The sequence below is a fragment of the Mugil cephalus genome, chromosome 1, assembly GCF_022458985.1.
Source record: "Mugil cephalus isolate CIBA_MC_2020 chromosome 1, CIBA_Mcephalus_1.1, whole genome shotgun sequence".
Taxonomy (NCBI): domain Eukaryota; kingdom Metazoa; phylum Chordata; class Actinopteri; order Mugiliformes; family Mugilidae; genus Mugil; species Mugil cephalus.
Window position 1 is genome coordinate 9,152,754 of NC_061770.1, and position 27,829 is coordinate 9,180,582.

General features: G+C 41.2%; 3 protein-coding genes across 8 annotated transcripts; 2 read left to right on the forward strand and 1 right to left on the reverse strand.

Moving 5' to 3' along the window:
* Positions 1 to 5: 5 nt before the first annotated feature.
* On the forward strand, positions 6 to 4,608 carry tnfrsf9a (tumor necrosis factor receptor superfamily, member 9a). The gene is made up of 7 exons (XM_047600238.1): positions 6 to 1,059; positions 1,627 to 1,746; positions 1,861 to 1,998; positions 2,081 to 2,153; positions 2,246 to 2,349; positions 2,445 to 2,609; positions 2,735 to 4,608. Exons 1-7 carry the CDS (start codon positions 921 to 923, stop codon positions 2,848 to 2,850), a joined length of 855 nt encoding a protein of 284 aa, XP_047456194.1. The 5' UTR covers positions 6 to 920; the 3' UTR covers positions 2,851 to 4,608.
* Positions 4,609 to 4,652: 44 nt separating this feature from the next.
* On the reverse strand, positions 4,653 to 21,721 carry ccdc187 (coiled-coil domain containing 187). 3 transcript variants are annotated; one of them, XM_047600216.1, is made up of 13 exons: positions 21,054 to 21,721; positions 20,696 to 20,787; positions 14,932 to 14,994; positions 14,572 to 14,710; positions 14,336 to 14,426; positions 10,118 to 10,196; positions 6,944 to 8,329; positions 6,406 to 6,527; positions 6,227 to 6,298; positions 5,995 to 6,129; positions 5,799 to 5,887; positions 5,616 to 5,710; positions 4,653 to 5,510 (listed from the first exon to the last, which is right to left on the reverse strand). In XM_047600216.1, exons 2-13 carry the CDS (start codon positions 20,742 to 20,744, stop codon positions 5,380 to 5,382), a joined length of 2,451 nt encoding a protein of 816 aa, XP_047456172.1. In that variant the 5' UTR covers positions 20,745 to 20,787; positions 21,054 to 21,721; the 3' UTR covers positions 4,653 to 5,379. The 3 variants fall into 3 exon arrangements, with proteins under 3 accessions (XP_047456172.1, XP_047456162.1, XP_047456181.1); XM_047600206.1 differs by lacking the exons at positions 20,696 to 20,787; positions 21,054 to 21,721 and adding exons at positions 16,862 to 16,982; positions 18,099 to 18,244; XM_047600225.1 differs by lacking the exons at positions 6,944 to 8,329; positions 20,696 to 20,787; positions 21,054 to 21,721 and adding exons at positions 16,862 to 16,982; positions 18,099 to 18,215.
* On the forward strand, positions 21,166 to 25,976 carry LOC125017302 (urotensin-2-like). Of its 4 annotated transcripts, none has more exons than XM_047600260.1 (5): positions 21,166 to 21,310; positions 24,364 to 24,497; positions 24,843 to 24,968; positions 25,121 to 25,164; positions 25,251 to 25,976. In XM_047600260.1, exons 2-5 carry the CDS (start codon positions 24,392 to 24,394, stop codon positions 25,362 to 25,364), a joined length of 390 nt encoding a protein of 129 aa, XP_047456216.1. In that variant the 5' UTR covers positions 21,166 to 21,310; positions 24,364 to 24,391; the 3' UTR covers positions 25,365 to 25,976. The 4 variants fall into 4 exon arrangements, with proteins under 4 accessions (XP_047456216.1, XP_047456225.1, XP_047456234.1 ...); XM_047600269.1 differs by having other exon boundaries at positions 21,195 to 21,310; positions 24,273 to 24,497; XM_047600278.1 differs by having other exon boundaries at positions 21,199 to 21,310; positions 24,380 to 24,497.
* Positions 25,977 to 27,829: the final 1,853 nt, after the last annotated feature.

The following is a 27,829-nucleotide window of genomic DNA, read 5'->3' on the forward strand; positions in this document are numbered from 1 at the left end:
TGATTACATACTATGACAGATGTTGTTCTCTAATATCCAAATAGGTCCAATGCTTTATTAATAATCGTTATAATGCATATTCTAAACACTTTAACAAGTACAGGCTGTGTTGCTACACTGGTATAGTAGTGTGGTGGTACCAGTATGTCATGGCACCTAGTTTTCTCACTCACCCGTTGACTCTGGAGCAAAGCTTTTGCAGGTTAATATTTCTTGTTTCCTTGTTGGTGTCCTTGATTCAGAGAAAAAGAACTACATTTCAAAGTCCAACAATTACAGGAAGCTCTGATATAGAATGATAACCTCTGCGAACTCCAGGAAACTTTCCACATTTTCAAATGTCCAATAGTAACACATGCCATTGTAAGAGAACAAAGCAAAAATCTGAGCCAAGTATGAACTAAATCATCCAACCAGTAAAGGAAGAAAATAAATTCAGCATAATACTGCAACCTGATCTGCTTTCTTTTATACCTAAACTTGTTGTATCTGTATAATTATAATATAACCATTTACAAAAAGGTGTGGAAGTGCTTTCATTTTAATACAGCTATATAATCAGCTATCTGATCAGAGACTGAAAATGCAACTGTAAATGAAGCCCGTCCCCAAGGGGCGGGCTTTAAAAAAAAAAAAAAAAAGAAAGAAACAGCCGACTATGAAAAGCAGCTCAGCTGGTGGCGGTGGCTTGAGTTATGTGTTGGAGGTCTAAGAGGGGAGTGCTCAAGACTTCATACATTTAACAGCACTGCTGCTTAATTTCAAGCTTTAATTAAGACTGAATTTAGCAGATTTTGATTAACGCACAAACAAAAAGCTCTGTGGACAAAAAGGATCATTCGGATATTTCTAGGACTGGATTACCTCACATCTTTCGTGGAGTGACTGCATCATCCTTAAGGACGAGGCTGAAGACAAGCATGGCTGTGATCGTGTTGATGATGATGGGACTCTCTCTGCTCATGCAGGGCTGCTTGTGCATAAATGAAGAGGTTCAAGAAGGCTGCAAGAAATGGGATCCATATAAAGAAGATGTTTGCTGTGAAGCCTGTCATCCAGGTAAGAATAACCATCGCATTATAATATTACAGTATATATTACATATGACACCACGCTGTTTGCACCAGTGCCACCCCTTCAATATAAAATAGTGTGATGATTTATATTCATGCTGTGCAAGTGTTTTTATTAATTGTTCTTAAGAGACACTATGTGTACTCACATTATTCTTAAACCCAGCTGTTATCTGTTAAAAAAAAAAAACCTTCATATTCCAGGCTTTGAGTTCCTCTGTGGTCGCTGCATGTAACCAAAAATAGTTTCAGTGGTTTTTCATCTAATCCCACAACAAAGGATGCCACAGCTGATACATCCATTAATTTGGAGCTGTCAAACTACTCTATTTTTCAAGCAGTCCCTAAGCAGTATCGTTTTGACTACTGAACACTCTCCCATGCCGCATTCCAACTTCAGAAACTACGAGGGACAAGACTTGTCAACTTGTTGTTGTGTGATGAGACCTGTTACACTATTTACTTCATGTCAGCTGATGTGATAAGAGCTTACAGTGTAGCTACTGGTGTCTATTCTGTGTATGTGCCACACTCATGTGTAAATGTTTTTTAGGAAACCGCCTGGTCACGAAATGTGGTCAAAAAGCAAAAGACCTTTGTAAAACTTGTGAGCCTGGGACATTCAATGGGGATGGCACAACATACCAGTGCACCAGATGTACACAGTGCGTAGGTACGTTGGTCAAGTCACACATTTACACGTCCTCACTGGATGCTTTATATACCATACTTAACTAAACATGAACTCTACAAAAAATCACAATTTTTCCTGTCCTTGTACATTTAGGAGCTCAAATCCTTTTGGAGCCATGCACAGCTACAACTGATACCAAGTGTGGCTGCGAACAAGGACTCACCTGTGGCGATGAACGCTGCTCCTTCTGCGTGGACACATGCGGCAAAGGCCAAGAACCTACAGATGATCGTAAGAAATGACTATACACGAACACATGACCCTGGCGCACACTATACAGTATCTGTTACACTAACTGACTCGCTTTACACAGGTTCTTGCAGACCATGTCCAGAAGGAACCTTCAATGACAAAATTCAGCAGAAGTGTAAACCATGGAGTACCAAGTAAAATATGCAAAACACACTGCACTCATGCTTTGCTGTTGCTGTGCTGACAAATGTAATAAAAAAAAACATTGGTTTACTGCTTTTCACAGGTGTCCCTACCCAAACCAGTACATCGCGGCCAAAGGAAGTGCAGTCAGTGACATAATATGTAATAATGCTACCATTTCCCCAGTTGTCAGTCCAACAAAACCTGGTAGGATGTGATTCTGCTCTTCTGATGTTTTTGTCTTTTCAGTTTTCATTCCCAATTATTATCAGTTATATAATAATTTCTCGTTTTTCAAACAGGTCAAACAGACCACAGTGCATGGCCAGTGGTTTTATCGGTGCTTACCAGCATATTCCTAATAGCTGTCTGTGTCATCATAACTTCTGTGGCTGTCACTATCCTCCGTAAGAGGAAGAAGACAAAGAAGCCTATTCCAAAAACACCCATAATCAGAACACCTACAGGTGAGATTACCTAGGTTACCCTGAGTGAAACACTGTGTTTCAAGTGTGGACAAAACTTTTGTGACATCACAGATGCAGTGCAAAATATTGGATTTATCTCATTCTCCCTCCTTTTTCTTCCATAGATGATCCCAGGACCTTAATAGCAATAGAGTGCAGCTTTCACGAGGCGCAGCAAGAACAGGGCAGCAGCTCAGAGTCACTGAACTCCAAGGACTCCACAGAGCAGCTCATTGTGTGAATGGAAGACAAACACACTGTGAAATACCCACTGGATGAGGTTTTGTTGAACTCCTATTAAGTCCTGAATCATGACCTCGTACTTCTTCAATAGGGGAAGAATTATTTATTGGTTCAAAATGAAAGAAAACAAATTCTGTTTTCAGGCAGCTGTGTTTTAGTCATCTGCTCTCCCCACAGAATTCCCTCAGCATCAGGGTACAGTTATACCCATCCCCTGTCAATACAATAATAATACACACGAAGTGAAGGGGAATTCTGACAGGGAACAACAAAATTAGTCAATAGTAGTTTTTTTTTTTTTTTTTTTGTGTCGTTTTTATGATGTGAACTTTAATAGTCTGTGAACGTAACCTTGAAATGTGAAAAAGGAAGGTTTCACATTTCATTGCATAGTTTAAAATGTTTGTTTACCAAGTATTTGGACAGTTTTAAATAAGGCAGTAGCATAAAAGCATGAATGAGCTCCACATTTGCATGGGGGTGGTGGGGGGGGGGGGGGGGGTGAGTGTAACTCATTGTGAGAGTACAGTGCAGGTGCAAGTTCAACTGGGCATAAAAACGTCTCTCAACGTACTTGTACTCGGAAAATGCTACATTCATTGTGACTTTATTGGGGCAACTACATGTTATGTTACTATTTAAGTGTATTCATATCTATAGATAGGAGAGGTTTTTTTTGCTTTAAATTGTGAAAATAATAACTTTATCTATTAATGTAAAAGCTAACACACTGAAGGCAGCAAGTCAAAGTCTCTTTCACTCTACTTAACATTAACAGGAATTATATGGACTTTCCTGCTATTGCTTAATTGGTTGATGTGGTCAAAAATCCCAGCGAAGGGAGAGTACCTTTTTTTTTTAATCCTAACAGGCTACGTGGTAACAAAGAAGGAAGCCCACTCTATAGTAACATTCATAGTAACACTCATACCGAATAAGAGAATTTGGCTGAGATTCAACTATGTTCATTGAGCAAGTTGAAACAAGTCTCTTGCACAATAGTTAGTCAGCAGCTATCACAACTCTATTGAAATGCCTGATAAACAGATTAGTCATGCACGTTAAGATTCTTTTTAAGTGTGTCATGGGAAATCCTAAGGACATTTGTGATAAACACGTGGCAAATGAATGATCCGTCTAAAAGGTCAATATGTGGAAAACCCCCATTAGACCAGTACTGTGTTCTACATGTTCTACATTTATTTGACTTCGAGCAGCAGAGTGGGCAGCTAGATCAGATCTACTGTATTTTTTTTTTTTGCGTTTCTTTGCTAAACCGTAGCAGGCGTATGTTTCTATGTGAAATGGAACATTTGAGAAATACGCTTTGTGGGCTTGAGGTGAAAACTTAACCCACACCTTTAGTAATGTATGTATGACTCACAACTCCGCACAGTAAGCTCTGATGACGACCTCAAAGTTCACAGGTGTTGTCTAGAAAAGACACACTTAACCACATTCCAATCCAACAGTCATATAGTATAATGTTTTTAAGAACTGTAGCACTTTATTTTATCTGCCAACTGTTACTTGACTAATCCTATGTACTTATCAGCTGAATTCTGGTTTAAATGACTCATGAAATATTTTTAGAGTTGTCAATGTACAGTAGATGAAACTATGTGTTTGGAATTTTTGTACATGTATATTTGAATTTGTCTATTTTTATACATCTTTATTAATATTAACAAAGTGACGAACAAGTTCGTGGAAAAAAAAATAAATTTTTTTTAAATAAAGACTACTTGGTTACGCATGCTGTCCCCAAAGGTCATGAATAAATCTTTTGATCACAGTAAATCCAGCAGATACAAAAAGGGCTTTCCATTTATTAAAGGTTAAATAAGTTCCCCTGATTGTCGTTGTACAGCGGTAAACATGACAGGAACCTTGACAAACTGCTTTGACACAGTTGGCACAAGCTCCAAAGCGGATGACTTCAAGACTTCAAGTCGCCTAACCCAATGTAACTCAGCTTTAAGGTTTGTACACAGTAACTTCTTGTTTTCGCTTCTCGTAAACAACCAAATTGACTTGTCAAAACCTGTGGGTGAGATACAGCAACAGTCTGCAAAGTGCACAGTTCAGGCCAACATCACATATAGACAACCCTACTAGTGCTGCTAAGAGCGGAAGAATCCAGTCGACTACCTGGTTACTCCCGTTTAGTGTATTGGATGCTAATAGTATGCTGTTTCACTATGGAAATAAAGACAAATAAAAGGTACAGCTATAAAAAAAAAAGTTATACTATTTAAATTAAGCACTACACGGAATAATTCCAAAAAAAAAAAAAAAAAACATACTTCAATAAATTTCCCTTTGAGAATGATAGAGGCATGCAACCCAAGTGTTGTCATGATTCACTTAATCAAGAAGAATTCTAAAAAGTCTCTTTGTTCAACTGGTCTAAAGTGCTAGTAGGGGCAGGAATATCCATTGTCAGTTTCAACTTTAAAGTAGTGAGAACTCTAGCTGGACTGATGTTGTATAATATATACACATTCAAACAGTACACTGTTGGAATCTACTGTTGCTTGCAATTCTCCTTCTTCTCTTTGGGTTTACTGCGTCCTGCTTTGTCCGTTAGCCGCTTAGTTGGAGGAATGAAAGTAGGTTCCTCAAGGAAGTCGTTGCCAGAATGTGTTACGGGAAGACCTGTAATAAAACAAAAGGATACACGTGTCCAGATATTGTTTTTCCGTTTTTTTTTTTTTCCTTTTTCTTAAATGTGCTACACTTTCAGTTTGATGTAACTTGTACCCGTTTGTCCCACTCCGAGGCTCTCTGTGTCCTGTCTCCTGGCCTGAAACGTTGGGTCCAATTCCTCTGCAATGTTTCTGATATGCTGGGCTTGTCTGGAAACGAAGTGTCTGTCAGTCAGCGAATACAGTACAGTATATGAAGACACATGCTTATGCTACAGATAAGGGTCAGTTTCATTACGGTATAGTGGAGACTGGGCTGGGCGGCTGGTTCTCTGGGGAGCAGTCCTCGGTGGGGGAGGGAAGTCCCTCTGAGTCAAGTCTCTCTCGCTGGATGGGAGGGAGAAAAGGGAGTTAACTAACTTCATCAGAATTATTTAAATTGATCTTGAATGGCAGCGTCATGCACGATATTTGAATGTGTGCTACACATGTACCTGTCTCTCTCTTGCAGCTCGTCTGTCATGATGAGCGATCATCGCTCTGTGCTCGCGCCACGATGCCGGCCCTTCCAGCTCACGAGATCTGCGCTTTGTCTTAATTTCCTGCTTCTGCATAAAACGTGCAATTTCCTAGTGCAGGAACATAAAAAATCAGAAAGGTTTCACTGGTGGATATGGATGTTCAGCATGAGAAACATATGGGCAAGATGTCAGTTCTTTACTGTACCTCATCCTGTGCCACCTGTGCTACTCTGAAATCTCCTTGTGGATAAGAATTGCGTGGAGAAGACTGGGAGTTCTGCGAGAAAAAGTCAGTAAAAACCCCAATGAAGATTAACAGAAAAAAAAATACTAAATGGGATATCACTGTATCAGAGACTTATTATAAAAGAGTGCACCCATTACCCGCCTCAACAGCCTTTGCTCTTCCTCCTGCAGCATGCGGGCCAGCTCTTCATCTTCTAGGACCTGCTGCATTTCACTCAGGTCCAGGCTCGTCTCTCTTGGGTCAGGTTGCAGTGACTCTCCTAGATGTGATGTTTGATCATATTAAATTCAAGGGAAATAAAGACGCCATAAGGGTATGTGTTGTAAAAAAAAAAGATGAATCACACAAGCATTCAGAACGAGCCTGAGAAAAACAGCCCAATGACATAAGAGTTTCACAGAAAGAAGAGAGGACTCAGAATGAAGTCATGTTTTCTCAAATGACTAAAAGATTCATGAAAAAGCAATGATCACTCCAGGACTACTCAAATTGAAGATGTGAAACCGGAAAATGTCCCACTTCAGTAAAAGACCAAGTCAACACTAAAGTCCCACGTCCTGATTAGACCACAACTGAGGGAAGATGAGAGGAGCAGATGCACACACAGAGGGACAAAGCAGAATGTTGGAAGCTTTCCTTCTGCAGATTAGAGTTGGCTGTGGGACTGGCTGTTACCTGCTGCCACGTGCCTTGACCTATCCCTGGCTGAAGCCCTGCTGCAGCTTCTGAGGCTTTGGCTATGCTGTGGAGCTCTTCGATGGGGCCGCTGCGCTCTCCTCTCCGCCTCCTGCTCCTCCTCCACTCTTAACCTTTCCTCTGCGGTCTTGTGCCAATGACTGCGTACACTTGTTGTCCTTCTGACTCTGTAATCATTTGCATTCCCCTCTCCCCTCTCGTCTTTGTTCACGTATCTGTGCTCTTTCCACCTTTTGCTGCCTTGTCTCTCTCTGCTAGCGAGATGCGAGTCTCGATCACTAATCTCATAAACGTCTCCATTATCACGTTGCCCGTCTCCGTCCTCTCTCTGATCTCTCCCACTGTTCTCTCGGTGTGGCAATCTCCTCCTCTCCCTGATGTCTCCATGGAAACTGTGCCTGCTGGTGGCTGCTCTCTGGAAGGCTCTCTGATGTGGTTGGGAGTCACCGTAGGAGACCTCGCTCCCATGAAGCACCTGGCTGTCTCTGCTTTGAGGCCTTATTTGCAGTGGCGCCCCATTGCCTCCAAACTTCACAGGCACACCCCTCTCTCTGAGGACATGGCCCAGCATCTCCCACACTTTTCTGCTTTCACTCTGCTGCCTGTTAGAGTTTCTATTGTCATCCCGAAAATGGACATGTTTGTCAGGGTTGTCCTTGTAGCTCCAGGTCCTCGCCACGTCTCTGTTGCTGTGTCTTCTCCTGTTAGGTAGCCTGACCGATTCGCTGCGACTACATCGCCTCTCTCTAGCCTCACTAAGCCTACAATCTGTATCTACATTTCTGCTCCTGTGCCAACCATCGGACTCCTCCCTGTAGTTTCTCTCCTGAACCTGATTCCTTGGCCTCCTCCTTTGTCGATCACCATTTTCGTACCAGTCTTCATCTGACTCCTGTCTCTCCTCCTCCTCCTCCTCCTGCTCCTGCTCCCAGTCTCTGAACTCGTCTGGGCAGTTGCTGCGAGGGCAAAGACTTCTGAAATTTCTCTCTTGTGAGTGATGTAAAGGTGCCCTCTGTCGGGGGGGAGCTGTGTTGAGCCTTTCATACAGTTGCCGGGACAACACAGAGAGCTCTTTAGAGAAAACTTCATCCGAGTCATCTGAATTGTCACTCAAGTTCTCTCTCAATTCACCTCTGGTATGCCTAATGGAGTCTGTGCGTCCTTGATTTGACCATGAAGTTGTGTTTTTCTGAGCTGCTACCCCCCTGGGGCAGTCAGTCTGAGGCCCAGTTAAATCTGAATGGTTATGAGAAGCGGAACAATGCCGCCACCTGGTGGTGGGAGATGAGGACTGTTCCTCCCCTTGGTGATGGCTGCTGAGTGTGTGCTGGTGTGGTGATACCAGTGCAGGGTCTCTGGTGCTGCCTTTAGTAATGCCAAACATGCAAACACAAAAGCAGGGAGGGTGGGTGAGTCTGTTAGTGGATACTATTAGACAAGTGAGGTAACAGCTTTAAAAACACCTGCATGTCACACAGTTTATAGAAATGTTCAGGCAACTGACGCATTCCTGTATATTTATCAGTTGAAATACACTGTCATGCGTAAAACAAAGCAGTGTGCAATAAACCGATTCAGAACAAAACACACAATATGAGGATGATGAATACCAAGGACAAGAAGTAGGACATATTTTTCATTCAGTAGAGCAAAGCAAGTTAAGGCTGTAGCCAAGTCACTCCTCCTGAACTGTAATAAATACATTTTTCAAATACATGCGGGGTTGTTTACGTCAACCATGATGATGAAATTATTCCGTTGACGCTCTTGGACATAAATGTTAGTGGGTGATCTGTCAGACTTTAAAATGCATGACATTCCTGCCTATTGTGCGTGTAAACCGTCTGTCAAAAGCTAAACAGCATCAGCAATGCTGCTGCATCCCATCTTTGGTTACGCCCACCACCATGCAGCGCACATTGTGCATAACGTGCCTGAAGCTGGTCACTAGTCACACACACAGAGACACACAATTGAAGTTATTAATTCATTGTTGCTAATGAATGAGCTAACGTCATTCATTAGCTTATGTCTGTGTTACTGTTATGTGTAGAACATGCAGGGATGTTTGGCCAGGCCAGTATATTACGTTGCCATATTGACCCATGTCCGAGTGACTGAAACATGGAGGAAATTGTAGCATTTCAGACCTGTTGCTGTTCCCCATTTGTCTAAATGACCAACACACTTCTATAGCTAACGTAACGTTAGCAGCATGTTTAGCCATGTTTACATTCAGTGACGGTCTGGTCTGATAGACAAAGTCAAGTGGAGCATATGTGTTCCTCATCCATTGCTCATATTTTGGGCATGTCCATGTTTATTTCACTTTAGCAAAAGCTCAGAAATAAAGTCATAATTGCCAAAATAGGACTTGTTTTTGTTCTTGGCTGTGGAGTAGTGCACATTGATTCCACGTTATCACTTCTTGGTGTAATGCATAATCCTAGGTAGAGCAGAAAGTATTTGCTGCTGTGTGGAAACATGATATGTAAAAACCATTCCTTTATTATTGTAATTATTGGTAAAAATAGCCCATCTACAAGCTCACAATGTGTTGCAATATGTTGATCTTGTAGATCTGCCATGTTCACAACTTTTGTATGACACTCTTGTATGAAGCAGTAGAGCATAAATTCATGAAAAAAAAACACAAGTTGAAATATGGAGATAAAAGGTTCCTGCCCAACAGCAATAAAGTACAACACGGCATTACATCTCCATCAATGGGAAAGTCTAAGCTAGAACTATGAATCTGGTAGGAAAAAAGCTTTAAGGTTAACTGTTGTTTTATGAATTGCAACGCTTGATTCCAACTTCTCCAAATTCCAACACTTATTGACATAAATTAATTTATTTTAAGACTAATATTTTGTCTCTTTTGTTTTTACTAAAACTGTTGTCGTTGACTGAAACCTTTTTGAGTTTTCGTCGACTAAAACTATCACATGTAGAAGTGAGTAAAATGTGACTAAAACTAAAAGCATTTTTGTCCAAAGGACTAAGACTAAATCTAAAATGACTGCCAAAAACAACACAGAAAATATGATATTTTTTCTTCGATTTTCTGTATATTAGGAACATTAACTGAATCTACTGTGAAAATGTAGACGCTATAAAATTCTGAACAGAGTGGCAAAACCTAAATTGTACCTTCACTATGACCCTCATGCCCCCTGCTCCTCCTCCTGATCCTCTGCTCCTCCTCCTCCTGGATCCGTTTAGCCATTTCCTGTGGGGACATGGACATACTGATTAATTGTTTGTATTATAAACCACAGAGTGGCTGAGTCATCGGATGTGAAACTCAGTTCAACCATTAAAACATTCTTAAAACATCTAACCTGTATAACTTGCCAATAATAATAACTTTCATGGGAAGGTTCAGTTCATTTGGCTACCATGACAATAATTTGTTGAAAGAGCAGCGTAATTAATTAAATGTCCTGATGTGTGAAACAACGAAAATACATAAAAACAACATCCATTCAGTGAGTTTTTCAGGTGTGCAGCCGTTGAATTAAAGAACATGTACGCTGAGACATTTTCCACCAGCAGATGGCAGCACAGCTTTGTGTCACAAAAGAAATGAATGGCGCTACAGTTTGCCCAAGTATTTTAAAATCAAGCAGAGCACTATTTAATCTAAATTAGTGTAATGAATTTTCATTTGTCAAGAGGATTACTCGTTTTATATCAACATTTTTCTATAAATAAATGTAAATATATAAATATCTCTAATTGGTTCTGATTAAAGGAAAACACAGGTCGTTTTTGTAGATGTTAGTTTGTAGATGAGTTACATACATAATATTCTCAATTTACATCTAGAATGTTTACAGAAAATGTTACACAAAGGCATGTTGGGTGATCACTATGAGGGGACCTGAAAAAGCTGGGATTGTTTGTAGGTGGCCAATCCAACTGCAACAGCCAGGGACGACTTAACAGAAGCTACATGTAGCACAAGCAAACTTTTCACGTCCTTCAAAATGAGCTAACACAAGCAGGTCAACAGGACCGTCTCCCTTTAAGTAACACCTTGTCACTGGGGAATGCCCGTTGTTACCAGAGCAGATGTATGTCTCTGCTCTCCAACAGCATCTCGTCTTGGTGCTGCTTTTCTTGGACAAGAACAAACTAATAATGTTCCCAGCAAATCAGCAAACTCTATGAAATCTCTCTCTACAGGCCGTATTTGCAGCATAAATCAAAACTAAAAGCCAGCGCAGCTCATTTTGCTTTGCGTGTGTGTGTGTGTACGTGAGCCACTTTGCCAGCATCAGCAGACAATTAGCAGCTTGCCATGGCAGGTTAGGCGCGTAGTGCCACAGGGATCTGGCATTTAAAACTGCACAGCCTGACGCCTTCTGTTCCTTAATTAAAGACACACACTACGGGGAGGCAAATATTTAGTCAACACCTCTGATCAGCCAGTCATTAAGGAGGGGAGGCTAATACTGCGTTAATAGTTCATCATTATATTTTATCCAAACATCAACACTCAAAGAGAAATGATCGCATACCCAATAGGTAAACACAGGCTTTAACGTTTAACTCCTGAGTGCAGACAACAGAGGTCAGACCCAACCCCATTAAAATGATGAATCAGCCCTACAGCCACTGACCTCACACCCTCCACACAAGGAGCTTTTGTAGGCAGAAAGGAAACTGTGGCGTAAAGAAAAAATATTATGCCGGAGCGGCCGGAGGGCAAAGCAGGCTCTTTCTCCCCCTAACCCTCTTCTCCTTGCTCAACACTTTACTTCTATCGATGAACTGATGGCGCTGGTTTGCAACATTTTTGAGTTGTTGCCGTTCTGCATAAACATGAAAACAACAAGGGTGAGGTGATTGATGGGAGCCATCTGGTTGCTCCGTCCTGTCTGGCCTGCAAGTTGGATTGTTTGCTGTGTGTTTACAACATTTTAGGGAGACCAGCTGTTGTACAACAAATAAGAAAAGTAGCACAAAACAAGAAGTGGGGTACACAACAGCTCATCTGCAGCTCTGACAGTGGTACTTTGAGCTGAAGCATCAACAGTGCTACGTGTTCGTGTTTAGTAGGTTTGTTCATCACTTTAGAGTAGCGTGTTCATTTGTTAGTGTTTAAAATCAAACAACAGCAATGATTGAGGAGAACGGCTATAGTTTTTTCAAGATATTTCACTCAAAAAGGTTTCACATTGTCTGGACTAAAACAGTTTTTTATAAAATCTCATTGCATTTCATCCTGGATAAGGTATTTTGCTATACATAAACAAGGCTGCTAACAAGGCTAAAAGTCTCACATATTTAAGATGCCATGCTTTCTAGTAGGTTTTAGCACTAACTATTAGACATGAGAGAATGATCATTGAATTTAAATACCAGGTACAATATAAAGAGCCATTTGACACTGTAAAAGATTATGTATAAACTTAAAGAGTAGCCTTTTACTATCATTTAACTTGGAAAAATATAATTCCGGTGTTTAGAAAAGAAACTATGCAAGTCATTTCATTTAAAGGGTAACCAAAGAAAGACTGAGTCATGTCCCTCATTAAATATGCTCGCTGCAAGACTAAATGTGTACATATGTCTGCAATAAATCACTAAATAAAAAGCTGGAGCCATCTTCCATATGAGCAGCAGACAGGTTGTGTCTCTGTTTAATAGCCGACTTCACTCATCCAGCCCTTTAATGGCACAGTGGACACATCAGAGGCCCATAGCAGCACTTCAACCTCCAACCTCCATTAATTACTGACCCGGGTACTTCTAAGAGAGGGCAAAGTGATCCAAATGATAGTCCAGGACCCAGCAGATGATTAAATGATATACGTGAATGTCATGAGTGTTATGCTAGCCTGCGAGTCTCCAACTAAACTCTTAAGTGTGTGCTGCTATCATTGTTCCACATTTACAAGCAGCTAAATTTCACTTACTGCGCCATGTGATGAGCTTACAAAATGGATTAGTAAACCGTTTGGTTATGATTCTTTTACTCAGTGGTTTGTTACATGTTATTTCCCATTTTTTTTTTCTTTTTTTTACTGTTTTGTAAAAATATTTTCCTTTGTACCATTATATGTTGTGGCCTGGGTTTTGTACAGTTTTATTTGTTTTCCTGTCTGAAACTTGCTGAATCTTTCTAGAAAATAGGTTGAAAAGAATTGTTCCTTGTTCCTAACAGAGACCAAGTGTTCAGCGTCACTTTTAGAATCTATTTGTTCCAAAGAAAAACTTTTATACGGTTTCTGGTTCCGCTCTGGTTACGTCCAGCAACCTGACACCCACACGAAAGGCACAGCTCCACATTAAAGGGCAAACCCAACAAAAATATTTCACTTCCTAAAACGCTGCTGTCAAGGCTGTGTCTGTGCTTAATGTCTTGCAACTTTTAATGATGAATGACTTGTATACGAATGAGGACTCCAACCAGGCTGATATGCACCAACCAAGAAGCAATATTCACTACATTTCCTTAGTCCCCTGTAGAGTTTCATAGTAAAGATTGTTTTTCTTTCCCTCAAATATAAAATAAAATTCCATTCATAATATGAGCTGACCAATCATATATAATTGTCTACATTGGTGATATTTTGTGCCTCCCACAAGTCAGGTAGAATGAGGACGAGTAGTTGCTACACACTGGGTCCATGTTAGCATACAACACCAAAACCACTGGTAGATGAAGTGAATAAGATGAATCATCTTGTTAGAATGTGATATGTAAAGGCATGGGATATGCAAGTGAACTGTGAGATTTTGAACTTTGTGTGCGAGAAGAAGAAACAATCTGCAGAATTGGAGATCTAGTGTAGTGGTTGGTGTTTATTAAAAGTAGTCCAAGGAAGGACTGCTGGTGAACTGGTGACCAGGTCATGGGCACGGAAAGCCCACTGATGCGTGTGGGGAAGGAATCCTGCCTCAAGCAGGACAACGTGCCCTGCTGCACGACATAAACAGTTTAGAAATGGTTCGAAGAACAGATTCAATTGTGTATCTGTGGGAAGTGCCCCTCCTTGCAAACAGCATGACTTAACAGTTATCCTGCCAATAATTTGATCCGACGCCACATGGACCCTTCACAGGTCACACCTTGATGGGCCAGAGTCAATTTGGTGGCATGAGGGAGACCTGTTTTCAAGGGCAGGTGGTTTTAATGTTGTGGCTGATAAGTGTTGATTTAAGTGGCCCTGTAAGGCCGAACGATGAATAATGTTTACATAGTTAAATGTGACTAGCAGGAGAGTTAACATTTGACCCATCTAATCCATAAGAGAGTAGCTACTTCCTGATTGTTGAACACTGTGAAAGAAGGATGTATATTGAATTTGGAGTATTTCTTGAAATACACTTTGCAGGCAAAACTGACAAAAAGTTCACCTCATCTTCCAGCTCTCTCATCTGGGCCTCCTCTGCACATCGCTGGAGCTCTTCCTGGACCACGCGGGCGTACTCAAAGTCCTGCTCCTCTCTACAGACAAATCAGAGAAGATAATGACTTGCTGTATTTTTGTATTGTTGACTGTTGTGTTAATAAGTCACAACAACAGGACGTGAGGAACTGCAGTGATATACAGTATGTGCGAGCTGCGTTTTGCTGAGCGGGAGTAACTTACAGATGTCTGGTGGCCTGTCTGAGGAGGGCACTCTGCTGGGCCCGCTGCTCCTCCTCCTCATCCTGCAGCCTCTTGGCTACACGGATGTCATTCTGCACCAGCTGGTTCTTCTGGATATTGGTGGTATAGTACTGCTCGACTATGAGGGTAAACAAACAAAAAAGGGTAAACTAGAATTCCACGTGCTGCACTGAAGGAACATTTCTAAATCACATTATGGTGATGGTGATGGAAGTAATAACTACTTCTGTTCATTGTGTTGAATTTACAACTGCTGTGTTAATAGTCGGTAATTGGGACTGGAGGGCAGCTCACATAATATAAGTAAGTTTTGCCACTCAGTAGTTTGACACTACTTACTCTCTTGTTCCTGCAGGTTGTGTGCCAGCGCTCCATCTTCTAACACAGCAAAACACTGGCACACTGGAACAATAGATGACAGCAACATGTTATGCAAACAGTTCACATGGTGTTCACAAAAGAATAGAGGAGGCATACGATTGTTTTAATAAAGTGAGGAGTTCTCAGAGCCTGATAATAGCTGACAACAACAGAAAAATGACAGCAGTGTGGAATTACCCTATATGGCGCCATCCACAACCAGAGCCGAGTATTTTGATGACCCACAGAGACAAAACTCGGGCAAAAGAAAAACAATAGGATTCAAGTGCTGTGTGTTATGATGACTGTTTACCCGGCACAGACAAAGAGTGAGGAGTGACCCTTGAAACGTTGCCATCCATCAGTCTGGCTAAAGAAAAAAACCCTGTTAAGTATATTACAATGTCTTATAAAGCCTGCACCACAACAGGGCGTTTCACACACAACGGTCATTTCAAAAGTGAGCAATCAAACTGTATTTGTTTGTCAGCAGCAGTATAACAGCAATATAGCAGATCAGAATGCTTTTACTGTCACTGCATGTCGACAAACAACAAAATTACGATTACTACTGTAATCTTTTCTTTTTTGTTGTTGAAAGACACTCAGATGCATGTTTTGCTCTCTCGCTAATGTGCTCACTGTGACTGTCAAATGAACATGCAAAGTTTAGGAACCACCACCTGCCAGCATTTACACTGGGCAGTGAGGCCAGATGGCACAAGCACGAAGAGTGAAATCTGTAAGGCTGTAAGTCTTTAACTACCAGCTTTCTGTACAACGGTTCTGTCTACTTCTCCATATCTATGCAAATGGATTCTTTCCTACCCCATGATCCTGCAGTCTGTAGCCACCTGCTGCTAGATGTAGTAATAAAACAGATCAGTTTCATGTCAGTAACATCTGTTGAGTCTCGTCCTTTTATGACAAGAATCAACAGATGAACTAAATATTGACACAAGAATTCAAGAAATATTTATGTACTATGTAAAAAAAAAAAAAAAAGTGCTCCAAATGCTAAAAGATTTGGCCTGAATACGGGAAAACTTTAACCATAAGATGGAAAACAGTATTAGTTTTGGATCTCTCTTTGGTCTGAACATGAATCTTAATCCCATTGACATTGCGCACAGGTACTTTAAGTGTTTACAGAAGTCCTTATTAGTCCATAGCAGCCTGTATGGGCTGCAGCCCATGTGAGTTTAAATGTCTGTCAAACAAACTCTATAGTAAGTCAAGAGAAAATAAATGCAGACGGCAGCACTATACCGGAGACGGTTTCTCCACCATTTTTGAAGCGACTAGAATAAAGTGTTTGTCAGTCTAACTGATATTATCAGGTTATATAGAAAGGCTCTTTTCCAGCCCTTTAAAGGGAAAGAGACGGACGGAAGACAATATCCAAGATGGATTAAGCTCACAGCAGGAAAGCCTTCACACTGGTCCAGAGGCAGGGCCAATTACAAACACCTGTCCTTCTGCTGATCCTGAGCCTAACAGAGCAGACTAGGTCTACATCTGTACGCTTCATGCTAGGCACATTCAAATATTACAGCTATGAGCAGGGTTCACCCACATTCTATGATGCTCAGAAAATCACATATTAATAGTATCTACAAAATAAAGGATATTTCTGTATTATCAGGAAACATCATGTCAGCCATATGTTTATGTGATGTAGCATTCTGATTCAATTTCTTGGCGTGGTTTTTATTGATGTTGTACGTGACTGTATTTATTAAGAGATGCTTCTATTATCCTTTCACACTCCTGTATGGACAAACAGAAAATAATATGCACAAATGGAACAAAAAACGCGTCACACTATATAACATAGTCCAGCACAACTGATCAATATGAGCTCTGTCATGGAACTGAGGTACAAATATGATCCAGGAAGTTTACTTACTAAATGGAGGTGCACTGGGCGTTGCCGTGGACGATGAGAACGAATCGGAGGCCTCAAGACTCATTGTAAGAGTGATATACTGAGCTTATAGTCTGCAGTACAGCTGCGACCATCTGTGCAACTAAGCGAAAACAAATACAAAATCAAGCCTCGGACCCAGCACATGCTTGAAGAATGCTTTTTATGTTTGTATTCACAATAAAAGACTCTTCCAAAAAGAATCCTGGTGTGTTTTTAGACTATACATTCATTGGATACGTTTACATGGACCATATTTCAATACTTAAATAATCCTGATTAAACTTAACTGTTTACGAGGAGACTAAATAAAATGATCTGACTTCATGCCCCAAAAAATGCCTCAAGAAATAAAAAAAGTAAAACTGTATACTGCCCCACAACGTTACAGACAACACTGAAGTAATCAACAGAAGAAGCTGACCAAGATGAACACATTTTCAACACACCGATTCTTGTTTATCTTTTCAAACAAATTCCTATTTCTTATCTCCATGTTCCTGTTCCTCCTGGAAACACGTCACATCACACAATGTTTTCTCCACATGGGGGAAACATACACAGAAAAAAAAATGGCCTCATTCCAACCAGAGAGAAATGATCGAATCAAGCGTTTACACCACTGCTTTTCATATGACGATATGATTTCTTCTAATGGCCATGTCATGTCAGTCTGTTCCAAATGAGCTGATTACATTTTTATCCTGGTTGGGCTCTTATTGTCATTATTAGTGGAACACTAATGTCCATGTAAACGCACCAGTTGCCAACTAAAATATACTGTTACTGTTTTCATGTTCATGCTCCACTTAAGGCATAGCCCTCTTCACTTTACCAGAAGAAGTAAGTTCTGACAGTGTTACTAAGTGTTATCAACTTTTGCAGAATAGAATTTAGCGCAAGCTTAAAATGAAAACTCAAAGTGAGGATGTATCCTCTTTGTCCCAGTCCGTGAATGGAGAAGTGAAAAAAGGCCCCAGAGACACGACTATGTGGAAACTTAGTTGAGAAAAGGGGGACTGGGTTCAGTCCACAGAGGCTGAACTGTCAAAGTTCATGGAAATCACCCAGACAGCACTAAGACCCAAAAGGATCTGTTTACACCACAAATGACCCCCATAAGTCCACACCGAGAGTTAACCTACACCAAAGCAGACATGCATTACCACTTACACCTGTCGTGGAGATTAAGAGACTATCCACTAAATGGATCTCTGACCTGTCCTTATGGATCCAGTCTGTCGGGGAGGAGGGATTAAATAAAAGGCTCGACGCACCGGCAACGCCAAACGGACCGCTCAAAACATAAAGTCCAACAAAGAAAGAATAGTGAAAGACAGTAAGTCGGAAGAATAGTAGTGCCGAAGTGGGTGTGTCAGCATTGTGGCTTAACTCGTTTTTCCAAACTTGTTTAAAGTATGGTCACATTACCCTTCCAGGGTAGGGACGAGAAGACTGTGTTATTACGAGCGCTAAACAGGTTTGGAGGGACAGGGTGTGAGGCATTCAGGGCCAACAGTAAAAACATATGTTCAGTGAATTCAGGCACTCCTTCTGTAAGCTCCTTAATGGGGGGACCCTAAGAGGCCTGGGTCTGTTTTCTAAGAGGATAGTAAATCAAAGATCCGGCAGGGAAACTGACTGCAGCTAAGATCCACTGAAGAGCGTCTGTCCAAGCAGAAAGAAAGAAAATGTTTTCATACACATTTGGTAACACATTATCAAAGGTGAGTGTGTGCACCTCATCTCCTTGGGACAACAGCCAAAAAAAACTCCCTCCAAAGTTCAAAAACCGACAATCATCTAAATCAAACTCATACAGATTATGTAAAGCATCCATCGCGAGGGAGCAGCCGGTCAAACACAAACAGAGACAGTTTTCTGTCTTCTTTTGTTTTTCCACAGCTACTTGGATGGCAGGAATGGCAAGTGTGTGCCAAACAAAGAAACTGGCGAAAGGAGAAAATGACAAGAGTTCTATTTTCAGCCAAAATCCCCCACCAGCCGCCCACAGACTCTCTTCCTCTCCTTCCTCTGGACGGTTCCTTTTTGCACAGAATTTCACCATGAAGTCTCTGTCCATCCCACAGCCCTCTATCCTGTGTTATAAACTCAGTGTACTTGGGCCAAGCAGCTCATGAACTGGACCGGGCTGTCATGCAGAACAAAGAGAGGTGACGGGTAATGGGAGTCTGGGTCAGTTGGCAAAGAGTGAAATTAGGAACAAGGGGGAGGTGGGGGAATTCCTCAGAGAGCCGCATTCCCTCGGCACATCAGGCTATATCAGGAGCAGTCAGGGGGGGGGCAAAACAGGAACTGATAACAGGCGCAGTGAAAACAAAGAACATCGACTTGGCCAAGACTGTTGGATAGCGGGGAAAGCGAAGGTGAAGAGGGACAAGGGGAACTACGGCTGTTAGGGAAACTGAAGCATAAACATCCACAATGGGGACGTTAAGTAAACGACCCCAGTGCCAAGCAGAGGGTCAGCAGTGCAGTCTGTTAAAGTAGATGACGATGAGTGGAAAAAAAAAATGATGAGGCAGCTTATTTACATACTACTATTGTCACACTAGCAAGTTTTTAGACGTTACCACTGGCTTTGTTTGGGCACTGGCCGCTGCTCAATAAAGCATGAAAATGCAGAGCTGCACACTGTGCCCTTTGTGTGCGGAAACAAGAGTGGAGTGCTGAATTATCTCCCCTGATAAAAAGACACGCAGATCTATTTCTATCCTATTCATTAGCGTGGACATGCCAAAGACTGAGCCAACGGTCCACCACCAGACCACAGCTTACAAATTCCTGGCAGTTTTCATACTCGCATGCAAAAGCTAAAACTAATTCACGAGTGGATTTTTAATAACAACACGAGGCCTTGTGATCGATTCGCGTTTTTAATTTTACTTGAACGGCTACATTTTCATTTCGTAAGCATCCCTATTAAATTACACTCCACTCCAACGCTCACTCCAGTTTGCAGAATTTTTTAGACAGTGAATTCATAACTGTAGTTTATATAGTCCAGAGATAAAACACGCTTTGATTATACTTGAAACAGGGTTTTGAGCTATATCTTTGGCACAATCAATTATTTGGATCCCAAGTCTAGACAGAATACACTCAGTCGACAGTTTATAAGGCACAATTTCATCAAACTAAAGCACCTTAATACAGCAATGTGTACTCTATTGAGATTACACAGCTTTGTTAAGGTGCCAATTTAAGTTTTTCTGATAACTTTGGACAATGCCGGCTCTATCTAAAACACAGGAGTTGTTTGACTTTTCTTCCTCAGTCACGAACCTTTTTTTTTTTTTGCAGTGCAGTACTTCATCATTTTCTTCTCTCAGAAAGGACATATCACAGCTATCTCATTCCTCATTCTGTCGCTTTGGAACTTGACTTTTCAGCCTCTTCTTATCTTTCCTCTGTCATGGAGCTGACCTGCATCCCCGGGGCCGTCCTCGGGATAACTCAGATCTACACTGTCTGCTGCACGTAGTCAAAACATATATCAAGCAACCTTCTAACCGATATGGACACGGAGTGCTGATGCTAAAACAACCCGTCCTTATCGCCCACTCTGCCACAGTGTCCACGGAAACTCTTGATCCTTGCTGGCTCCATGTCTGCATTTCAGTAGCTGACCCTGATCTCTGACCTTCCTGTGGAGAGGCTGAGCAGGAACAGCTTCTCTCCAACATCAACCCGTAGCACTCTCTGCACACACTATTTATTTATTTTTAAACACACTCCGTCTTGTGATGTTTACTTCCAGCACATGCAGGATTCTGTCTTGTGCGCGCTTGTTACCTTCTTGGACACGTGGAAGGTTGGACTGGTCAATCTCCAGCTCTGCCATCACTGTCCCCGTGCGTCACTGTCTCATGGCGATGCAGAAGGTCCTGACAAGAAAACGATGTTTGAAAGTTAATACTGAATTCATCGTGACATACAGAAGCAGTTAGGATGAACGTTGAGGAATGATACAAGCTTCCGAGGAACGTTCAGTGAACAAATTTAGCAAAACAGAGGCACAGAAGAGAAGCAACTACCAGCCTGTGTTGTTCCTGGTTGGGAGCAGTGCTGCTATTATCATGATCTCGAGGCTCCAACAGAAACAGTAACGTTACCTGAGCTACAGAAGGCCACAAAGTAACCACCAGCCTACCTGTTCCCTGCACGTCGCAGTGTTGTGTTTGCGAACACAGCCTCCTCAACAAGTACCAAACATGAGAGCCGAGTGCCAACTTTGGAGCGGACGGCTCAGTCACACTTTCCTCCCTCCCTCTGTTCTTCTACAACGTCTCCAAAACGGAACGAGCGCTCGTGGCCGCCGCTAACGCCTCTGCTTTCGGTCTGAAACTGAAGCGAAGGCGACGAAGCTTATTCATGACAGAAACAAAGAGCCGCGGACCGACTGATTAGGTGAGTGGTGAAGCGAAGCCAGGCCCCCAGTCAGTCTGTTTGTCTGTCTGTCGCTTCTTCACGGCGGGGGCGGCTCACGAATGCTGCTGCCTTCAGGTGCGCCTTCGAGCTCGGAGCCGTCTCTACCAAAGTTTAATCACGAGCCACAATGTTCAGCCTGAAACGTATTTTGTTTTCTAATTGTACCGAAGCTACTACCATTATCATTATAATTATCAGCGGAGACAAACACAAATTTCTTTCACCTCGGCGACAACGTAGACGATTAGCGAGACCGGTGAATGCGGTAATAAACATCACCTGAGGGCAAAGGTTGATCAAGCAGCGACAAGAGCTGATGAGACGTTAGGTTACTACAGCGGTGAGGTTAGTCTGTTGGTGACACCCAGTCAACACTGTGTTATAGCCCCAATATCATACTTTTACAGGCCTACACACCTTGTTTAATTAGCTTAATGATTAAAATTCCCAACAGTGCCCAACAGTGCTTGAATGCAGCACTGCAGCCAAAAGTTTCAGTCACTCAAATTTCAAAAGACGAAAATAAAGTCTACAGCTGGCTTTGTACTTATTTTATTTTATTTTATTTTATTTTATTTATTTATTTTTTACAATAGTCACGCATTTAATTCTACTGCAAGCAAAGCATGCAAAACTTCTAATGCAAAAATATGCAAAAACTTTAATTGTGGAGGAAGCTTAGACCTGTTAAATTTTAAATAACCATTCTAGAAACTTTTTCACATTTTAAAACTGGGGTAATGGGATAAAACATTTCAAGGAAACAACTTGATTTGTGTAGAATTACAGTTATTACCTTCCTCCTGTGCAGCTTTCAGCTCCCAAACGTGTATGAACTGGAAACGTTTTTGTATTATAGCACAATCGATGGTTATTATGTTATAATACAACATTTATTAGTTTAATAATATTGATAAAACTTTTTTTTTTTTAAATATTTCAAAATAAATGGCAATAATGGCAGTTGTACAAACTACAGTGTGTTATTGCTTTGTGATAGATTTAGCTTGAAGACTGATAAAATAAAAGAGGAGCAAACGAAACACATATTTTCCCAACCTGACCTCACTGCAGACCTTGAACAAAGCTAATTTGGTGAAACAGTAACAGAAATAGTTCAGTTATTGGGATTCTCATAACGTAATGTTGCCCTCTGCTGGCTGCCTTTAGGTCAGTGAAACCTGAAACGAGCACGAGACAGATCCCGCGAAGTCACATGGCACAGAATACCAGTGAATGTTTGCTTCTCCTGCCTGTATATGTACTCTGAAACCGTTTTTGGTCAGTGTACACAAACGCACTCTAAGAGAGTGAGATCCTATTCTAAAAAGTGTCAAATGAAAAAATGTTAAGGGACAAAATTAGTTCTGTACAAAAATAATTTGTCATCATTTGTACTCGAACCACCAGTGGAACCGAGGCTGTAACTGTATGATTTGTCTGATTCAGATTGGAGTTTTTCAATAGTTTCAAGTGGAGTTTAACATACATTTCTATGCAAAGTGAGGACTGTTGATTTTGTCCCCCATCACTTATAGAAATGTCTTCCTAATTACTTTTAATAAACAAGGATTAAAAAAAAAAATATGCAAAACAACTGGATGTAATACATAACACAGAGTTATTAAGGTGTGTACTCACAAGAGAGACCAGACCACCAGACCAGGCTCTCTATAACTATATATATATATAACTATATATATATAGTCCTCTACACTCCAAAAGGTATCAGTTATTATAATGTATGTATCACTTTGGCTATTGCATTGCCAATTACTAAGACAAAAACAACTACTTAAATGCCAGGTAAAGAAAAGAGTTTACCTCTTGATGTCTGTTGACTAACGCCGGATAGGTGATGTTTTTTTTTAAAAAAAACAAGCAAATTTATATCTGTCCCTGTTTATTTAAACCACATATGCCTTGAAACAAACAAACAAAAAAAGATTGCTATTCATCATACATTTGTTAATAGGACTCCAAAGGAAAAACCTCAAGCCTGTGAGCAGAAACAACATTTATTTTGGATGTCGAAATAACCTGGATGTGGCAGTGGAGCCTTGACTAATGCAGAATGGAAATCTTAATAGCTTTTCATGATATACAGCAACACTAATAGTGTCTGGTCTATCAACCATAAAATAAAATGTCACGGCCGCTTCAGTGGCGCTCATTACCATAGAAGAGACTGAACGCTGACGTCATGCTTCTAATAAATATACAAATTACACAGCGAGGTGCAAAATAGAACTTTGTAAATAGCTGCCTCCACCTGCCTCCCCGGTCCACTGACCAATAAGAAAGCTTTGCTGACCAGTAGTGCTGGAGGTTCTCGTAAAGTTTAGTTTTACGGCATGACTAAGAAGAAGTGGAAGCACAGACAGAACATCTCACACTAACCAGGCTAAATTATGCGCATCGATCAACCTGATTCAGTGACTTGTGGAAAATTTCCCGCTGTCTCCAATTGGCTTCAAATGTCAATGACGGCTCATAGGCTGCACGGCCGTCAACGTTTCTAGCATGGCCACTGAACCTTAGGTTAACTAATTATACAGGTTTTTATTGTGAACGTCCCCTGCTTTGTAAGTTGTGTTTCAAGTCAAGAGGATTCAAGAGGGAGCTTAATGAACTCGTGGCATTAAAATATTGGCCATTTGTCCGAGCAGTTCCTCCACCTGCTCCCCCGCGAGACGTTGATAACACGACATCTGAAACTCCTGCTTCGATGCCATTTACGGAGTCAGTAAAAACAGTCAATCAAGCTGAAGAGCTGGTAAAACATGACTGTGCTCTTGAAGCACGGGTCACGGCATTTGTCTTTTTATTGAGTCTATAATTCACCTGTGACTCTCTGCTGATTTACTGCCGTTAGAAGGGATGGGACTGGATATTGATCATGGCTGCTGTGTGTGTGTGTGTGATGTGTGGCATGTGGGAGGGGGTAAAGGCCACAACTTGAAGTATATAAGCGAGTTGGGAGCAGCAGAGCATGTAGATGTCGTCTTTTCACCTGAGGAATCAAATCACAGCCACCTCCAACAACAGCCTCCTACAGCCATGAAGTGCAACCACCTCCTCTCCTGGGCCTTCGTTCTCGTGGCCTCTGGCCCCCTGCTGGCCCACCCCATCACAGAATCTGCTGAGATGCCCTATGCAGGACCTGGTGAGTGGAAAGTAATATCTCTGTCATAGCCGTTATGCGCAGTAATTCAACAATTCAGTTCCTTGATTAACATTTTCGGTACTAGAATGTAATTTGTGAAGATTAATGGCAGGCAACTCGTGTCCCGGGGCCTTGGAGTAATTACTTCAGCGGTGCAGCGGTGAACACTGATTGTCCTGCCAAAGTTCTGAGGACAGATGCACTTTTTTAGTTCAGTTAATTCAAATGCTTTCCTGCTTCTGGTGATTACGAGTGAGAATTAGATTAGAAAAGGTCCACAGCGTGAATTTGTACCTGTCGGAGGTGTTTTTTGCCGACTGTGTTGGGTTGCTCGGCTGTTCTCAGTTTCGGTGGAGGACCGAGGAGTCGGCGGCCTGGATGATCTGTCTCTATCCGAGCAAGCCTTCCCTCCACAGGATGGTGCCGGCCTCAGATATTCCACACTGATATCTGGGGAGATTAACAGAGATGGTGAGAAATGCATGCACACAAAACAAAACGTCTTTTCGTTTCTTACCAGCTAAAGCAGCAGCTTCGTGTTGGCCTCAACTTTTTAAAGTTAACTACTCTGCAACATGCTGACAATAAATATAAGACTCGTTTCATGTTTTATTTTGCCTCAGGCGTCAGAACAACAGGTCTGCTTCCCAGAGGGATGAAAAGAGAGGTGAGTTTTCAGCCAATGTTATCCCTTAAACAGCAAAAGAAAGCGTAAGCTACACGCTGTATCCATCTCCGTCTTGTTTTTTTCAGGTCCTACTGGAGAAACAAAGTCTCCTTAATCCTTTCAGCCACATTCTGGGAATCCGGAAACAGTTCAGGAAGAGAGCGGGCAATTCTGAGTGTTTCTGGAAGTACTGCGTCTAAAACTGTAGCAGCGAAGCTACAAATGAGAGGCCCAGACTTGCACTAAAGGAAAAAGATTAAAAACGTTCCCATCTTGCACTCAGTGAGAAACTCCATGCAAGTACACATCTATGTCCAGGTGTATGTACTCACACATACACATTCACATACATGAGTACTGGTTCACACAAAGATTGATGATCATATGATTCAAACATGTTGCTTGGAGATTTTCAAATGATTTATTCTTTAAAGTTGGTTGTCTTATCTAATGTATAACCAAATGTCCCTGTGGAAGTCAAAGGTAACACAACTGTAAGCTGAATAGAAATAAAAACTGTATTATAATGAAAACGTGTCCTCACTAATTTAGTTTTCTTGATAGAAAGTGTTGGTGCGAAACCTGTGGGTGGAAAAAAAACAAAACAAAAAACTTTCCAAGTACAAGAGGAAACAAAAAGACGTTGCGAAGCTGGTTCTCGAGTTTTCTTGATTTTTTCCTTTTTTTATTATTTTACAGCAGAAAGAATATAAAGCATTCAGAAAACATCTTCCATATTTTAAGGGCAATTCAAAACGTTTTGCATGGCTTCAGCAGCTGAAATCTCTTTTTTTTTTTTTTTTAAACATATCCATCGAGTCAGTGACGCTTGTACATGCACAATTACAAAAATAAAACTTACAAACAAGAGAAGGGAAGAAAAAGGAGGAAAGCAAAAACACATTAGGAGAACCGAGAGGAGATGAAACTTTCGAGGGCAGGGGTTGGGAGCGGAGAAAAAGTGGGTCACATAACAGGGAAAGACAGAGAGAAAGACAGCTATAGAGGAGAGGAAAATAGATCTAACACTAGTTCACATGCAAAGTGTCGAGGACCCAAGACTTTCTATCAAAGCAGGGCCTTTTTTTTCTTCTCAGTTTGGAATTGATGAAAACGTGCAGTTCGGTAAAGGGTGCCATATAATTGCTGTCCATAAACTACTGAATGCTTGTCTTGCAATACTGGCATTTGCATAAGAGTAAGTCGACTACATGTGTCCAATCATTTTAAACTTTGCTAGGTCTATAGGTCTCCACAAAATAGTTTTTTATTGCTCTGTGTCAACAAGTGGAATATATTGTAAAACTGCTTCGGTTCTGTTGTCCTGATGTGCCTACCTTTCTCTGGTTTGGGTGCTTCGGAAAAGGAAGAGGAGGAAAGGCAGATTCCCAGGTCAATTCACAGAACATGTTGAAAATCGATAATACTGTATGTTAATGAAGAGCGCCCATCAGTTAACCTGTCATCCCATTCATAAGTGGCAGTAAAAACAAGATTTGCAGGCGAACTTTTTCATATAACTACACTCTCAATCTTACATACCCTCTACGCTTAGTCACTTAGATAAATTAAAGGCCTAAAGAACTGGCCAAAGTCATACGGTGATTTGACAGGATCCCAGGAAAGAACGTCAAATCTTTTCTCTTAATATAGCTATATATAAACAGACTCTATCCCAGGGCTCTGCTAGTGTCTGCGATGTTCAAGGTTACTGAGAAGAAGTGGATTATACATAATATTCACTCATTTTAAAGATTTCGCAGTGTGTCCCAGATTTTTTTTTTTTTTGGTTAAATCTTTTTCCTTTTTTTTTTCTTTTTCATTTTTAAACCAGAAAGCACCGCTGAAAGATTTCAATTTTTTATCTTCTCCTGCTGTGAATCACATCACTCTGTTTCCTCCTCCCCGTTTTGGCACCCTGAGTAAAATACAGAAGGGAGGTGAACCAGTCCCTCAGTCTGGAAAAGAGCAAACGCTGCCTTCACCACTCAGTGTACAAGTGAAGCTGACAACTCGACATGTCTGCATGTGTGCTGTGCGCTGTCTTGTGCGTGCGTCTGTGTGTGGTGTGTGTCACTTATAGTTAATTTGACGTACATATACTGTCACAATGCCTCCAACCTTGTCCATTTGTCCTAATCTGAAGTTTGGGGGTACACCGATCTAAAAATGAATTAATAAGAAAAATAACAGACAACTAAAAAAAACTAAAAAAGTTAGAGCTTGCTCTAAAAACAATCCTGTCCTCATGCTTAGCCATGAAAACGTCGAGTGTTGGTCGTCGGCTCATTTTTGTAGGTTTGCCCTCCGGTCACGCACCCTCTGTCTTTCTGAGTTCTGTGACACGCCAAACCAATGTTCACTGTTTTACAGAACAGTAAGTCTTTTAACAAGTCTATCTGACTACCGATTCTAGGAAAAATAAGCATGCTTTAGGTGCAGTTCTGTCACCCAGTTAACTATTTTACCCATGCAAGCATAATAAATCCTTCTCCGTTTTGCCACTATTGCATTGGCTACGCATTCTAACCACAGACTAGAGGATGAACGCAAGGCAACAAACCCCAGTAGTGGCATTTCTAAATGTCATTTTAACAAGCTGTCCCAGTAGAAAATAAAATTCAAAAAAAAAAAAGAAAAAAAAAGCATAAAAATCAAACTATAG

Bases quoted from the DNA above. Each gene is read 5' to 3' on its own strand.
- tnfrsf9a (XM_047600238.1), top strand. From the start codon at position 921: ATGGCTGTGATCGTGTTGATGATGATGGGACTCTCTCTGCTCATGCAG. The intron at 1,999-2,080 runs GTAAGAAATGAC...CGCTTTACACAG, and splicing joins CCAAGAACCTACAGATGATC to GTTCTTGCAGACCATGTCCA. The intron at 2,154-2,245 runs GTAAAATATGCA...TGCTTTTCACAG, and splicing joins TGTAAACCATGGAGTACCAA to GTGTCCCTACCCAAACCAGT.
- ccdc187 (XM_047600206.1), bottom strand. From the start codon at position 16,925: ATGAGTCTTGAGGCCTCCGATTCGTTCTCATCGTCCACGGCAACGCCC. The intron at 14,427-14,571 runs GTAAGTTACTCC...ATTTGTCTGTAG, and splicing joins AGACAGGCCACCAGACATCT to AGAGGAGCAGGACTTTGAGT. The intron at 5,888-5,994 runs GTACATGTGTAG...CCTCCCATCCAG, and splicing joins GAGCTGCAAGAGAGAGACAG to CGAGAGAGACTTGACTCAGA.
- LOC125017302 (XM_047600260.1), top strand. From the start codon at position 24,392: ATGAAGTGCAACCACCTCCTCTCCTGGGCCTTCGTTCTCGTGGCCTCT. The intron at 24,498-24,842 runs GTGAGTGGAAAG...GGCTGTTCTCAG, and splicing joins GATGCCCTATGCAGGACCTG to TTTCGGTGGAGGACCGAGGA. The intron at 24,969-25,120 runs GTGAGAAATGCA...ATTTTGCCTCAG, and splicing joins TGGGGAGATTAACAGAGATG to GCGTCAGAACAACAGGTCTG.